At 40.2% G+C, this 15,908-nt stretch overlaps 3 protein-coding genes across 3 annotated transcripts; 1 reads left to right on the top strand and 2 right to left on the bottom strand.

Moving 5' to 3' along the window:
* Positions 1 to 27: 27 nt before the first annotated feature.
* MONOS_16936 (putative connector enhancer of kinase suppressor of Ras 2) lies at positions 28 to 1,105 on the bottom strand. Its single transcript, XM_067869811.1, has 4 exons — positions 876 to 1,105; positions 658 to 786; positions 408 to 587; positions 28 to 356 (listed from the first exon to the last, which is right to left on the bottom strand). The coding sequence occupies exons 1-4, from the start codon at positions 1,080 to 1,082 to the stop codon at positions 339 to 341; spliced, it is 534 nt and encodes a 177-aa protein (XP_067735936.1). The 5' UTR covers positions 1,083 to 1,105; the 3' UTR covers positions 28 to 338.
* An 842-nt stretch (positions 1,106 to 1,947) lies between these two features.
* Positions 1,948 to 11,565, top strand: MONOS_369 (uncharacterized protein; the record flags this gene model as incomplete). The annotated part of the gene is made up of 4 exons (XM_067873706.1): positions 1,948 to 7,215; positions 7,330 to 7,449; positions 7,514 to 7,600; positions 7,662 to 11,565. The coding sequence occupies 4 exons, from the start codon at positions 1,948 to 1,950 to the stop codon at positions 11,376 to 11,378; spliced, it is 9,192 nt and encodes a 3,063-aa protein (XP_067735935.1). The 3' UTR covers positions 11,379 to 11,565.
* MONOS_370 (uncharacterized protein) lies at positions 11,489 to 15,756 on the bottom strand. The gene is made up of 7 exons (XM_067873717.1): positions 15,663 to 15,756; positions 15,274 to 15,609; positions 14,609 to 15,151; positions 14,307 to 14,485; positions 13,814 to 14,182; positions 12,531 to 13,704; positions 11,489 to 12,411 (listed from the first exon to the last, which is right to left on the bottom strand). The coding sequence occupies exons 2-7, from the start codon at positions 15,575 to 15,577 to the stop codon at positions 11,609 to 11,611; spliced, it is 3,372 nt and encodes a 1,123-aa protein (XP_067735934.1). The 5' UTR covers positions 15,578 to 15,609; positions 15,663 to 15,756; the 3' UTR covers positions 11,489 to 11,608.
* Between the last annotated feature and the right edge of the window lie 152 nt (positions 15,757 to 15,908).

The following is a 15,908-nucleotide window of genomic DNA, read 5'->3' as shown; positions in this document are numbered from 1 at the left end:
GATTTTGTGCAAAAATACGATTGATATAATTATATTTGATGATAAAACTTGAATTTTGTTTGTTGACTCTGATATAATACTTATTCAAAAAATATAAAAACAGTTCAGAAACATATCATAAAGATTCACAATAAAGAAAGTTGCAATATAAAACTTTAATTACTAACAATAACTCAGAATTAAGTACAGTGAAATGAATTACCTCAGAACGAGGAAGAATAACTTAAAAGTATTCTAAATTAATAAGACTAATGAAATGCTTCAAAGATAAGTTTGCGAAAATTGAATTGAAAATAATTAATAAAATAAAAACATCTCCATATGAAAATAAAGAAATATCATTGCTTTGCAGCAGCCTAACAACAATAAATATTAATTTTCATTTATTTGAAACAAAAGCTTCAAACCTCAATGGTTTTTGTCCATCCTTGTAAGTCTAAAGCATTGTCTGCATGGATGTAGAATTGCTTTTTCTTTGGATTCGAAGGATTTAAAAGATGGAAAGAATGAAGCTTTCCAGTTACATCGTTTGCATTTTCCATAATATATCCAGGAAGTTGAATGAAACCTTTCTCCTTTTTATCTTCCTAAATTACACAGTTATAAAAAGTTTACCCAAATGTTATTTAAATTATGCTCGTAATTATTAATATAAACCTTTTTGGCATAATAATACAGTGTGGTTCCTCGCAGGACAAACCATCTTCTCTTCCAATTTTTTCTAATATGACCTTGCTTGGTAAGCCAACCTTCAGTAATTCCAGGAGTAGTATCCGCTGGCCCTCCCTAAATACAAGAATAAAAGAAAATTGATTGTTGCAAACAAAAATATTGTCTAAAGTTAGAAAATACGAAAAATATTGAAATAATCAAACAGCTCCACCAGTATCTCCATCTTTAATTTCCCCAACAAAATTGTATGGAAACAGCCCGATCTGCCCGCTCAATTCACCTTTCCACATTCCGCTTTCATGTTTATCAATTAGGATAATAATATCACCCTCCTTGAATGTAAGCTCATTTGGTACACGGGCCTCGAAATCAAACAACGCTTTTAAGTGAATACGAGATGAATCTGCCATTTTCCAATTTTCAGATCATAAATACCCTTATTGTTCGATAATTGAACACTTCCCTTAATTGACTGAATAATTGATCATAAAGATTTTTTAAGATTTTCGCGGGGATTATCCTTTACCTCGGAAGATGGAGGAAGACTTCATTCAAATTTTAAAAGTGTTTGATGTTTTGCAAGCGGGTCATGTTATCCCAGTTGAACCCCGGCAAGAACAAACATTTCTTGAATGTGGCGAATTTTCCTCATCTTCAATTCCATATTTTGCTTTATCTCTGATAGACTCAGCATCAAAATCATATGTTTTGGACAATAACGTGCGATATGATTTTCTCCATCTTGTTGAAATTTCACAAAGTCCATGCTGGAGATATCATAATTCATTCAATCTTAAATCATTTTGGAAAGCAAAGCTCTCAAAAATAATTGAATTTCGAATGAAAAATTCTTTGCAAAGAAAAACATCGACAGCTAGAAAATCATTAGAAGTTCTTTATTCAATGGAAAATTACTTTTTGAAATCACTTGAACTTTCTCCATTTAGTACAAAATATTTACAAGAAAAAATAAATGGACTTAAATCAATTCATAAAGTTGAGTTGCAGCATTCAATCGATAATAAGCGTCTGTTGGGAATCCAGTCAGCAGAACCGAATTGCTTTCCGGGAAACCCTTGTGCTTTGTGCGATTGCTTCTTTGCTGTTTTGCCTGAATATTCGCGGCAATCTCTTTCACTGTTTTATTTCTACTGCTTTCCATCTCCTCGTTCGATTTTGAAGTTACAGCATATTTTGCAAAACGATAACACAGAGAAAATTGATGATGAGTGGGGATCTTCAAACGTTCACTTGAATATCACATTTTCGAAGCGCATGATGTTGTGTTTGTATTCATTGCATTACAGCACTTCTGTTGATTCGAATTTTGTGACATTACAAAAGACAACAACAAAAAACTCTACAAACAATTTCTATTCAGATTCCACTTCAACAACACTTCTTTCGGTTACCGATCCATATTTACCTTCCAAATCCACAACATCTGTTTCATTTTCAGAAACCGATCCAGCTTCTTCTCTGCTTCTTGAATCTCCTGAAAGAAATAATCCGCATATTAAATACCCACAAAATCAAATCCCACAAAAAATAAACTCTTCCAGTTGCAGAAAATCGACTTCTCAAGCAACAAGCAAAGAAACGCAACCAGAATTTCAACAAGAAAATCTCTCAAAACATTACACACACAAACCCAGCACCTCTTTTTTCCCCACTTCACTTTCTCAATCATGTCAATGCAACCTTTGCCTTGCACTTCTGAATCATTCCTTGTTTTCCCATGCTTTTTCTATGCTTTTTCTCGGTACAGGAATCAATGTTGATCTAAACCAAGTATTCCACTTCAAAGATAACATCTCAACACAACCGTCAAATGACACAGCCAACAAACATAACATTTCACTTCCCAGACAATCTCCTTCATCTTCTTCTCTTTCACTCCACAAACCAACACCAGCCACTTCACCAAACACCATACACCTCAACGTTAAAGTGCTCAAAGTGCTTCTCAACTTCTGTGTGAAGGCCAAAACGATGCTTGAAAGTCCTGTTGTGCCAACGACAGACACGCAAATCACACCAGGCGATGAGTCACTTTCATCCTCTCTCTTCTTCTTGCAGAGAGACAGACGAAAAGCAATCATGAATCAAAGAAGCGCATCCAACAGAAGCGGAAGCACCACTTCTGGTTCTTCATCCGCACATGTGTCTGACAAGAAACAGTCACAAGCACAATCACAAGCACCTTCTCCTTTGTCGCCCAGCAGCTCTCCTTCGACTCACAACTCTTCCCAACATCACTCCACCGACTTATCACCATCCACCTCACCCACACCACACGAACACTACGGACTCAGCGAGTACCGCCCACGCACACACACCCGCCCGTTCCAGCTGATTGGAGGCACCCCTTCAGCCATCTCCTCCACATCGCTGTTTTCTCTGCTTCCAGATGTGCTGCTCACAAAAATCCTGTCAGCTGCGATTGACCCGTTGACAACCACGTCTGTTGCAGAGGGGATGCCTCAGCAACACACTCAGTTGGATCATAACTCACCCACAGCCACACTTCTATCGTATCGTGACTGCTCTGCTCTGCTTGGAAAAGACGAGGCACAAATGCTGAGTATGCTCCGGAGGATGATCAAAAACTACTGCATTTACTGCCAATCTGCCCAAAAGGAAAAGAATATCTCAGAAGACTTGGATAAACCTTCACTGTTACATAATTCATTTCACTCTTTAACAACAACCACTGCACAAACAACACCTTCATCATCATCATCATCATCAACTTCTTCTTCTTCTTCTTCTTCTGTTTCTGTTACAACACCATCTCCTCCACATCCAAACTCTCATTTCACAACAACACCATCTTCCTTCTCAGCCACATCAACATCTGCTGAAATCACTAACACTTCATCCTCTTCCTCCTCCTCTTCTTCCACTTCCTCTTCATTTTCTTCTTCCAATCACACACTAATCTCAACTGACTCCCCACACCCATCCCCTCCTCAGCCGAGCTATTTGTCTCCACTCTGCTTCGGTGACAACGGTGTCATTGTCCTCCACACTCTTTCTTCTGTCTGTGCACGTTGGAAGACAATCGCCCCATCTGCTGCTTATCTTTGCCCTCCTCATCCAATGCCACTGGCTGTGCGCCTGCTGCTTCTTCTTGCAAGAGCCTCGCTTTCTGTCATGGACTGCTGGCGCTCTGAGAGGAAAGCAGAGCGGCAGAAGAAGAAAGAGGAAATGGAAAGGAAGAAGCAGTTGAAAGCACACTCACACAATACATCAAATATGCCTTCAATGATGTTTAGTTCTTCATTTTTAAGCTCTTCTTTTTCGACGTCCAATCAAAGAAACGACGAGGCGCCGCACATTTTGCGTTCGTCTTTTACAGTTCTGCCTACTGTTCTTCTTCAACGCTGCTTGCTTCTCCAGCTCTTCTGCTCGTTTTCTGCCAATCTGCTTTCACATTGCTTGGAGCAGCTGGACAAAGCATCTCCTGTCAAACACCCACCACAAGCTCTCATATGTGCTTCTCAGCCAAAGCCTTCTATGAACTCTTCTATGGTCATTCCATCATCATCAGCATTGGCATCTTCTCCTGCTTCATCTGAGACTTCTTCTTCTTCTTCCTCTTCATTCAACAGAACTTCTGACACTTTTGCTATTGCCTCGTCCCCTTCTTCTACTCCTCCTCCTCCTTCAGAACAGACTGCCACACAGCCAAATCTCCTCATTCCTTCTGTGAATGTGCCATCTCCCATCCGCAAGCTCAACGGCTATCCACCTGCCACTCTCTCACAACAATCACCCCATCATTCAACAGAAGAAGTGCCTCCTCTTCCACTTTCATCAGGCACTTCCACAATCGTCCAGGTCATCCGCGCACCAAACAGAGAAGCCAACACATCGCCTTCGTCTCCCTTGTCTTTCTTCTCTCAACCAGATTCGCCTCTTTCAGACTGCTCGCCCACTCTGATGTCTCCTTTCACCTCTCCCACCATCAACAGCAAGAGATACTCACTGTCCTCCAAAAAGGCCTCTTCTGTCAATCCATTTTCTGTCGCCTCGAATGTTGCACCGCTCGGCGAGACTGTTTCTCTTCCTTCGAAATACTCAGCTCCTCTTCAGCCTTCCAACAACACAGCACTCAACACATCCTCAATGGATCTATCTTCTCCCTCCTCTTCGTCATATTCCTCCAGCTCTCCTCCTTCTTCAAGAAATTCTTTCGCACGGGGAACATCTCGTCCACACAGCCTGGCTGGAGTTGTTCCTCCGCTTCGGCTGCACTCATCCACACGTCCACTCAGCACACACACCAATCCCTTTGTGGGTGCTGCATCGCTGGCTGACCAGGCTGAGTATCCACTGACATCGAGTCATTCACGGCCAGCTTCAAAAAGACTGAGCTTAAGCACACCACGCTCCAGTGTGAGTGTAAGTTCACAGATGAATAACTCTTCTTCGAATTATGCCACTACACCTGCGTCTGAAGAAGCAGCTGCCACATTCTCCACTCAACTTTTTGATGCAACATCAACACGGCCGGTTGTGGTGACCTTTGGAGAGACAGTCAATGGAGAGAATGAGAACAGCATTGCTGAGAGCGCTCGCTTCGACAGAAACACAAACGAAGATGAAGATACACGGTTTCGCTCTTCTATCTCAAAAATTGGAGAATCAAATACACCCAATGAAACACCAAGATATGGTTCTTTACCATCCTCACGGCAAAGACTTCCTCCTCCTTTCCTTCCGCAAAAGAATACAACCTCAACAAACCAGAATAAAGAGCAAGTGAGCAAACGTCCAACGAAAGCTGTTCAGACACCATCGGTATTTGAAGGGATAGGCAGCACAATGCGATCAGGCTCAGTCAGCAGCACTAATCATGCTACGCCTTCCATTGAGACATCATTACAACCAAAGACATACAACACATCTTCTTCATCGAATGCATCAAATGAAATACAGCGTCTGGGAAAGAAAGGAACAAGAGAACTGCCAAAGAAATCGAATGCAGCACATCTGGAAGTGGAGCAATCTTCTACAGATTCTTCGGGCAGCAGCATCGAATCATTCACTCTGAAATGCTCAACCGATCGCCGACCAAACACGAACTATCGGATGCCTTTCTCTACGTCCCCCATCACAACATTTCCGACTCTTCAATCCGTTCGAAACGCCTCTTCTAATTCAGCTGCTCTGTCAAGTGCATCTGCAAGCCCAGCCACCTCAACCACACCTGTCACTCTTCTTTTCCCTTCATCTGGCGGAGACGCGTGGGCAGAGGACGATACAACTGCATCAAGCAAACAGGCATCATCTGATATTTCAAATGCTTCTTCTTCCTCTTCTTCTATTCCTTCGTCTTCAGCAAGGCACAGCCAGCGTGGAAGAATACAGCGAATACAATCATCTCGCTATGCATCCAGCAATGAGATAGAGACAGATGCAGATGCAACCTCAATGACAACTACTACAATGCCCTATCAGTCTCCTGACAGTGTCAATTCAAATCTTCCTTCTGAAACATCCAGATCAACATACAGCAGAATGAGCATGAATTCATCGATGTCTTTGCACAGGCATCGCTCCTCTTCGCTCACATCCCGCACAACCTCCACCAACGCATCTGCTGCTCCTTCATCCCGTCTTTCTGACTGGCACCGCGCAGCTGTGGAGCCAATGACGTCTTCCCAGCCACTGCTTTCCTCTCCGCGTGCTCCACTTGCCTCGTCCAGGCTCATCCACTCTTCTTCTTTCGATCTCGGCTCTTCTCGTCTGCTCTCTCGCCCATCGACTGCTGCCAGCTCTGCCCTGCAAAGCGAGGCAACCCCACCTTCCAATGCAGTTGCAGCCAATCAGATGAATTACTCGTTCCAGATTGGCCATGCAGGAAATGGAGATATGGACACATGCACGACTTCATCATCATCATCATCATCATCATCATCATCGGGCTCTTCTATTTTCTCATCCAGTTTCCCTTCGATCACGCAAAGAGGGAAGTACTCCACAAGAGACATGGATGCGCCAAGCAAAGGAAGCAGCTCGCGAAGAGAAGAAATGGAGAGGGATTCTTCATCAGTTCTTTCGCCTTCACATATTTTCAAACTGTCTCGCCAAACAAGCCGAGCAAGCAGCGTATGGTCAGAAAGAGACAGCATCAACGATGTGGATGATGAGTGGCTGGAGGCGGAGCAGAAGACGTTGATGGCAGAGGAGGAGAAGAAAGAAGAGAAAATGAGGTTGAAAATGCTGGTTGAGGGAGCTCCAAAAAGAAGCGAGGAGGAAGAAATGGAAGTGGAGAGCGAGAGCAGCGATTCAAGCGATGATTTGAGTGAAGAGAGCGAGGATTTCGTCAAGAGCTCTTCCAGATTTGAACATTCTTCCGTCGATATTCTGTCCCGTGACCAGTTTTCTTCTATGCATTTGTCGCCATCGGCTTCTCGCGAGGCACTCAATGCTGAAGATCCTGCACTATTTTTGAGAATAGCCTTTCCATATGTTTCATCTTCTCTTTCTTCTCTGAAGGCTGAAGCACAAAAAATGATTATTGAAATGATTTCTGTTTATCAAAAATGGAAAAGAAGACAACATAACCATTTTTGAAGCATTAGCGCTGAAAAATTGAATTTTTGTAAGTAGTTTTTAGATCATATTTTACCATTTTCTTTTCTTAAGCAGTTTATGAGTTTGATTAAAAGCTCACAACGTTCATCTATAAATACATCACCAAACACAAAGATTTTAAATGGAAAAATCTCTAGTGGTTCCCCAAAACCTTCATCAAAAGTTAATTTAGTGCGTTTCCATTTTCTTTTTTGTATTTTTTAACAATAAAAAAATAAACTATGAATCATTGAAGCTCAAAATTTCAGAAAATGAAGTGAGATTATCTGCACTTCCTGACTCTCAAACAATGAAAAGGCTTTCGCAACCTGCAAAAGCTCAAGTTTGAAAATATAACTTTTTTGCATTCAACCATTATTTCCTTTGAATTCGTGCTTCAACAGACAGGAAAATCCAAGCAAGAAACAAAAGATAACATAGAGACGGAAAAACTTAAAACAATAAATTATCAGAAAACAATTGAGAGGAAGACTAATAATAATCAGACAAAGATTGTAGCAAATGATAAAAATAAAGAAGTTATAGCACGCGAAACAAAACCACAATTAAAGGAAAAAGAAATTCGCAGCAACAGCTCAAACGAATCACAAACAGAAAACGAACCAGTTCAAGAAAAACCTCATATTAACTCAATCAATTCTACAAAGCCAAATGAAAAAGAACCTATTGAACAACATTCTTCAACAGATAATGACCTAACAAACACGGTTCCTCCCGATAAAGAACAAGCACCATCATTGCTTCAAACTCCAACAAAAGCTATGCCTTTATCTCCTCCCTTGCATTCACCAACATCAATAATATCGAAACAAATTAGTCAAGAACCAAAGAACATTCAAGAGTTTCTTCTTCTTCATTTGAGAAATGCTTGTTCTGAGGCATATCCTACATTGGTTGAGATTGAGCAGATGAAACAAAACCTACTTGTTGAAGCTACTTCTGAGAAGAAAGTCGTCAGAGAATTGCAAAAAACGATAAGGCGTTGTAACGAAAATGCAAAACGCTACCGAAAAAAGGAAGAATGGAGCAAAGAAGCAGAAGAAAAGAGAAACGTGTCCGAAATGGAAGACGATTTGCTGCTAACATCTGATCACCTGAAGAGAATTGCCGACTCTTTGGATCGAACAACAGTACAAATAAAGGAGCTGAAGACGCTTTTCTTTGAAAGTGCTGCGACTCTTGCACATTCACTACGTTCTTCCTATGATTTGTCAAGTGACATCAAAAGAAAGCGCAAAATTGGGCACACGCAGGAATTGGAAGAGACTCCAGCATATTTGGTGGACCGGCTTTTGGACAGGCATGTTGAAGACGAATGGAACATTGTTGCAGATGCAGCCTTCAACGCTGTGTATAACCACAATATGTCTCAGCAGCTGAGCAACGGTAAAGTGGAAACGACACAACTGAAAACAGAAGAATCAGAGGAGAATTTTAGGAACTGGGAATCGGAAATCAACGAAAAAAACAAAATTGACAACTCTGATCTATCTCCATTACGACTATCCTCTCCATATTCATCATTTTCATCTCCCAAGAAACCATCTCCTCTTGCTTTGTATTCTTCAACAAACGATTCTATGTTAAAACCGCCAATTATTACCAATATTTCATCATTTGCCTCACAACAAACAGATAACACACACGATTTGCCAACACATGATAGAGTTCAGCCAACGATGGGCCGAACACCTTCATCTCCTGCTCATCTTCCTCCCCTGTTGCATTCAGCATCATCTCCTTCACTGTACTCTTCTCAGACAACCACAACATTCGTTCCACTTGACTCGATGTCGCCCACACTCTCCACAAGCGATCTTTCATCCATCCTCACTCCTCGATCAACCTCTTCTTCTTTTTCTCCGATGCAGTCTAATGTCATCCATCGTATTGATCAGCGCCGTGCTGCATTGATGGCACACTCACCCTCATTCGCTGCATCCGTTAGCACTTCTCCTCTTCTCTCTTCCACCATCGCCAGCTCAGTCTCCCAATTCACAAAGAAAAGCCTGAAGCAAATTGGATCCAACTCTTCAGATTATAACAAGTCGTTTTTGACTGATGCTGAAAAAAAGGCAGCTGAAGAAGCTGAGAGAAAGAAGAGAGTGCAGCGCAAAAGAGAAGCAGAAGAAAGATATCATCATTTGTCTCATCTCCTCTTCAAACCACCTGATTTGCTCCAAGACGGTTCGGTTTCTTCATCCTCTTCTTCCAACAAGCAGACACTTTCGCAAATTGGCCGCTCCACATCATCATTATCATTCTTTTCCTCAATGCCCAAAAACAGAGAGATACTCAGCCCAGCACTGTCACTTCATTCTCCTCTTTCCCAAAAACACGAATTCTCCACACTCGGTTGTCTTTCTCCTGCTGCACTTAACTCTTCGTCGACTCTCCATTCACTATCAGCTGGCTCTTCCACCCAATCTCCATCAAAATCGAACTCTTTGTTCCATCTTCTTCCGCCTATCTTCACTCGCAGCTCGTCTGCTCTTTCTGAGCTGCCTGAAACAGACAGAAAACAACTTGATGCTGTCAAGGAATCTGTCAAGCGCCTCAAGGCACTTGAATCGGAAGAGGAGGAAAGGCAGAAGAAGAGAAAAGAGAGAGAAAAAGAAAAATTCCACAAACTCGAAGAGGAGATGAAGCTGAAGGAGAAAGAACATGAAGTTAAAAGCGCTCAAAGGGCAGAGGCGGAGCGAAAGGAACGCATCGACCGCATCAGAAAAAGGAAGGAGAAAGAAGAGCAGGAGCGAATGTACCGCGAAGAGGCTGAGCAGCACGAAAGAGAGCGGCAAATGGCGCGCGGCGAGTATCCACACGAGCGACTGGCAAAGCGCTATGCTGAAAGAGAACAAGCAGAAACAGAAGCTGAAATGGCAGCAGTGGAAGCAGAGAGGAGAGAGAAGATGAAGGCGCTTGACATCGATGAGCTGAAGCAGTTTGGGAAATGGTTTGAGGCAGAATCCAAGCGGAGGCATGGAGCAGGTGTCAAACAAATAGAGACAGCAGATGTCAGCAGATTCTACAAGGGCAGGGCAGCTGCATTGACCGAGTCAGAGAGGAGAATGCAGCAGACTAAGTGGGCTCGCGAAGAGGAAGAGAAGAGAAGGAAAGCAGAGCGGAAGAAGGAGTATGATGAAAGAGTAAAGACTCTTCATGCGCCTGTTATAAGTGAAAAGAAAAAACAGGAAGTTGCCGAGCGTATTCATCGATTGAAAGTGCCTTCAGATCCGAAAGAGTTCAAAAATCGGCCAAAACGGAACAAGAGAATCTTTGTTGGGGTTGGGCGTGCTGGTGATGGTAAAGACAACGTTTGGCGTGCGAAGGCTAAGAAAAAAGTACTCACAATTGAGGAGCTTTTGGAAGAGGAAAGGAAGAAACAGCAGCAGATTCAAATGGAGAAGGAGAACGCTGATGAACATTCTGAAGAAGGAGAACAGACTCACAAAGAGGAGAATGTGCCATGGGAACCAATTGGACTAGGCTCACCATCAAACATTTCTGACGAAAAAGAGGCAGATGTTAACAGAGAACATGGAAAAGAAAAAGAGAAAAATGAAGAAAAACTTAGAAATGCTGATGGTGTTCAACATAAGATTCAAAAGAAAGACGAAAACAATCATCAAAAGGCTGATCTACATAAACAAAGAAAAAATGTTAAAGTTGAAAGTGAAGAGGAATCTGAAGAAGAAAGTGAAGAAGAAAGTGAAGAAGAAAGTGAGGAAGAAAGCGAAGAGGAAAGTGAAAAAGAAAACGAAGATAGTCACAATCGCAATACTTCAAAGCAATCAAACACAATTTCTAATAGAAAGAAACAAGAAAAAATGAAGATACAAAAAACTCATCACAAACAAGATTCACATCAAGAAGATGCAATCGCCTCAAAAAGAGTGAAAGAAATTATTTCTTATGAAAAGAGCAGACAAAGATCTACATACAAAGAAGAAGAAGAAGAAGAAGAAGAAGATGATGATGATGAGGAGGAGGATGAGGAAGATGATGAAGAAGATGAAGATGAAGAGGAAGAGGAAGAAGAGGAAGAGGAAGAAGAAGATGATGATGAGGAAGAAGAAGAGGATGAAGAAAGCTCCCCGTAAGTATCCTAAAATTCTAATATTTTAGATATTTATTTTCATTATTGTGATATATTGTAACATATCTATCACTTCATTATTATTATTATTATTATTATTATTATTATTATTCATTTTTTCCGAATTTTTAGTTTCATCCATGTTTATATGTAGTGAGTTCTGAAAAAAATATAAATAAAAATTCATTCATAATGTGAGATGCTGTTTAGAAAACAAAAACCGAAAGAGTAAATTCACCACATATAATTATTATTATTTGCATAATATGTGGGCTCATGAGAAGCTGGAAATTGATTATTGTAAGGTGAATATTGAGGAAGTTGGTAGAAGCGACTTTGCTCATCAAGCGGAGAACCAAGCGATGCATAGCGATTTGTTGGATAGTGTGAAATTCCCCGATTCAATGCAGAAGGATATCTCTCATAGAAATTTCCTCTTTTTTTTGGCATGTTTCTCCTCAGTTCTTCTTCGATCTTCACACGCATCCTCTTTTTCTCTTCCTGAACACGATTTTCAAGTTCTTCATCGCCTTTCTGCATCCATTGCTTTCGTCTTAGCATCTTTGCTTCATTGATCTTCGCTTCTTCCCGTGAGACTGTTCCCTTCTGCTGAAGCCCTTCGCCTCTTTCTCGCGCAGGTGTCTTTTTGATGCCCAGCACTTCTTCAGCCAGCGAGCTTCTGCGCATCTGAGCAGGCGGCCTGTAGCTCACGTCCATCACAGACGTCTGGAAGGAAGAGGGAGGATAGGAATAAGCTGTTTCTGGATACGAATCGGTAGGAAGCGAGGAATAAAGCGAAGATTGGCTTGATGAATACAAGTTGTTGGGATAATTGTAATTGTAGTCAGAGCTACGGGAAAACAGCTCTTGATTCTGTGATTCATCATCCTCATCTTTGTCTGTCGTTGAATTTCTGCTCCAGAAGCATTCAAAGAACAGATCTTCGCACTCACTATAGCAAATTGACTCTGCTTGCGAGCAATCTGAAACAGCATCTGAAACAGACATGCCATCAGAAAGAAGACGAGACACGCATCCTAAATTATATAACATTGATTTTTTTAGTTATCAGCAATAAAAAAATATGTTAGGAATTTTAAAAAATTATTAATGAATATTAAAATTTTATATGACGAAGTTACAAGCAAATTCACACGTTGTTTCATCGCTCTGCAATGGTTATCGCATCGCTTTTTCTTTTTCTCACATTTTTCGTAATGCCTTTTGACTTCTTCCTCTTCCTTCGTCCTTGAGCTGTCGATTTCTTCGTCAGAAATAGTCTCATCTTCTTCTGCTTGCTGATAAGAAGGCAACGAAGAAGGCGAAACTCTTCTTCTTTCTTTTCTTCTCTTCTCATCTTTCATCTCGCAAACATTTAAGCAGCTTCTCCATTTGTGCTCACATCCATCCACACACGAATCGACATATGAGCTTATTCGATCTTTCTGCTTGCGCTTATGCAATGACATTCCTCCTCTTCCCTCTCTCTCCTCATCAATTCCACTCTTCGCCATCATCCTCCTTCCTTCTCTTTCACAGTTCATTTCACACTCATCTGCCTCTTCGTCACATTCTTCTTCACAGTCATGCTTCACTTTCTGGAAAACAAGCTTCTTCTTTCCGTCAAACTGAACATCATTTAGCTGCGATGGCTCAGATTCAAACAAAGCTTCAGTTGAAAAGATGGTTCTATTTTGAACGCGGCGTTGGTCGATCGAAACAATCCGAATGCATTTTTTGATGGCATCTGGATCGAGCGAGGAAAGAATTGGTACATCCGCATCAGACATCTTGTTATAGATACATTGCTTAACAGCAGATGTCACATAATCTTCTGCTTCATTCACAGAAGCATTTGTGGAAGGGATGTGGCTGACAACTGCTCTACTGAATGAATGTGGAGTTTTATGATCGACTGTTCTGTTCTGGGGCTTCAATTCCTGCTGTTCTTCTTCATTGAACAAGTTTGAAGGATAATCAAGTAATTGTTCATTGGCGAATCTATTCAAAGAAGGCGAAAAAGAGCTGGACAAAGCATTTCTACGTGAATAATCGTTAACCGCATCGCTTTCTTCATTTTCATTTTTCTTGTTTGCTTTGGCATCCGAAACGCGAGAGAGGGAAAACGGTGCAAAAGCATCGTGACAAATAGCTGAGCAGTCTGCAAAGGCATCAACACAGATGCGCATGTTCAGATCAAGACATTTACGAATGCACCGAAACTGAAGAGAAGACGAATCATTTGAAGCAGAACGAGGGAATCTCTGTTCACATTCACTGTGACAGAATGTACGTAATTGAGTAGCACAGTCAATAAATGTGTCATTGCACTAAAAGCGCAAACAAGTTCCATTCAAATAAAAAAATTAATAAATTAATAAATCATTGCATTTTATTCATATTCAACAAAAAAAGAACGATATAATTTGCAATCCAAACCTTTCCAAGACAGACGTTTCTATTGCGAATTCGTTCGACATCATCCCATGTAATAGGCTCGTTTTGATCATCATTATCACCAAATGAAATCTTTTTTGCAATGTCTTGTTCTTCATCTTCTGCAGCCATCTCATTTGACTCTCTTCTTCCAGATTGTTGACTGTTTCGCTTACGAACACAATCTGAGCGACAATTGCTTTCCCATTCTTTGTTGTCCTCAAGCAATGCAGCCACACATGATCCCATACAGCTATCCACATATCTTGATTTTTTGCACATTCGTACACACTGCTGGGTTCCTTTGGTTTGCATCTTTGACGATTCGCTTTTGCACTGCTCAATGCACACCTCTTCTTCTGTTTGAATGACCTGAAAAGAAATATGCGAAAAAACAATAGTGAAATGATTGTTGAATTGTTTAATGATGAAAAACAAAATGAAATAAATTTGATATAATTTTGAACTTCTACAAAGGATATTAGTGTTTTCAAACCTCTTCATCTTTGCATCTGATAAGGCAATATTCTTTTTTACCAGAGCAACCTTTCATACAGTTAGCCAAACATTCAACGCATTCTTTATTGTTCGAGCCTGACTTTCCAGATTCATCACGATATCTGCTGCAAATGTCGAAGCATTCCTCATCACATCCATCAGCACAATTCTCAAAAACTTATAAACAAAGTCAAAGGGGAATCAATCCACAAAACGAAAAAAGAAAGAATTAATTCAATAGAAGAAAACGATAATTAATAAAAAGTCCTCAAAGTGCAAAAATAAAGTAATATAACAAACCCTTTTCACAATGCTGTTCACACGAATCCTGAAGCTGTTGATATCCCCCTTTTGTGAAGGATGGTGGAATTTGCATATATTTTTTAAAATGCTCTGTTTCAACTTCAATCATGTCACTATCACGCCTGCACTTATCATATGGTTCCAAGCACTCCATCATCCTCTCAGAATTGCATTTTCTCGTGCAATTTTTGAATTCCTCGCTTTTTTCTGAAGAAGCGCTTGTCTCGTTAGCACATGATTCATTACATGCGAGTAACACTTTCACCTCACAAGAATCAAGTTGCAATTTACATATCTTTGATTCGTTTGATATAAATTCATCTTCAATCAAAGAATGCGTTTCACAAAATGCAAATTTTTCTCCGCACATTCTTATTTGATGCAGCATTTCTTCTGTTGAATTTGGTGAATCACTCTTGTAATTAGATATGTTCAATGCTTGCTCATCGCATTTTTTCAAGGCATTTACACAAACTTCGTGGCCAACAGAATTACAAACTTCTCTGCACTCCATCAAATGAAAAATACAAGAATCAATTCCTACAACAACGAAATGTCAAAGGTGCAAAAAATAGGTAAAAAAAAAATAAAGAGGAAAAAAATTAATAACAATAGTTGTATGTGAGATATTATCTAATGATTGAATTGTAATAGGTCTCAACCTTTAGAATGACAATTTAAAAAGCAGTCACTCTTGTTGTCAGAATGCTCACATTCTCGAAAGCAAGTTCGATTCGCTGTTTCAGTGCACCATGCCACAAGCAAATTGCAAGCAAATTGACATTGACTTATTGATTCATGAGGTAGCATTACAAATTGAGACCAATCTGTTGTTGAGTTCAACAAGCGAAAATCATATTGCCATCGAGGTATTTTATCTTCAATAATGCAGCTCGCTGAAAGAATCCAGCAAAATAAAAAATAAAACATGCAATTAAGTCTGATAGTTTGCGCTGCAATTGACATGACATCCTGTATAACAGCATCTCAAATTGGGGCTAAATGCCAAAATAACATCTTGAAATTTAAGCAATTCAACTCACTTGCATACAGTCGCACATATTTAGAGTAACACATTTAAAGCGCTCCAAACAATAAAGAATTATTTCAAAAAATACTCACATAATCCCATAAGAATTTATTATTGTTTGATTTTCTGAATACACAATATGTTGGAAAGTTGTTATTTCACAAACAATTCAAGCATAGAAAAACTTTATCACTCTTTCAAAAAATATTACGTCCTATTATTTATATATTTTGCGAGACTTTTATTAATTTAAAGAAATCAATCTAG

This window comes from Monocercomonoides exilis, assembly GCF_001643675.1.
Source record: "Monocercomonoides exilis strain PA203 chromosome Unknown scaffold2-2631571, whole genome shotgun sequence".
NCBI lineage: Eukaryota > Preaxostyla > Oxymonadida > Polymastigidae > Monocercomonoides > Monocercomonoides exilis.
The sequence above is the reverse complement of the archived record's forward strand: the minus strand, read 5'-3'. Positions and strand labels throughout refer to the sequence as shown.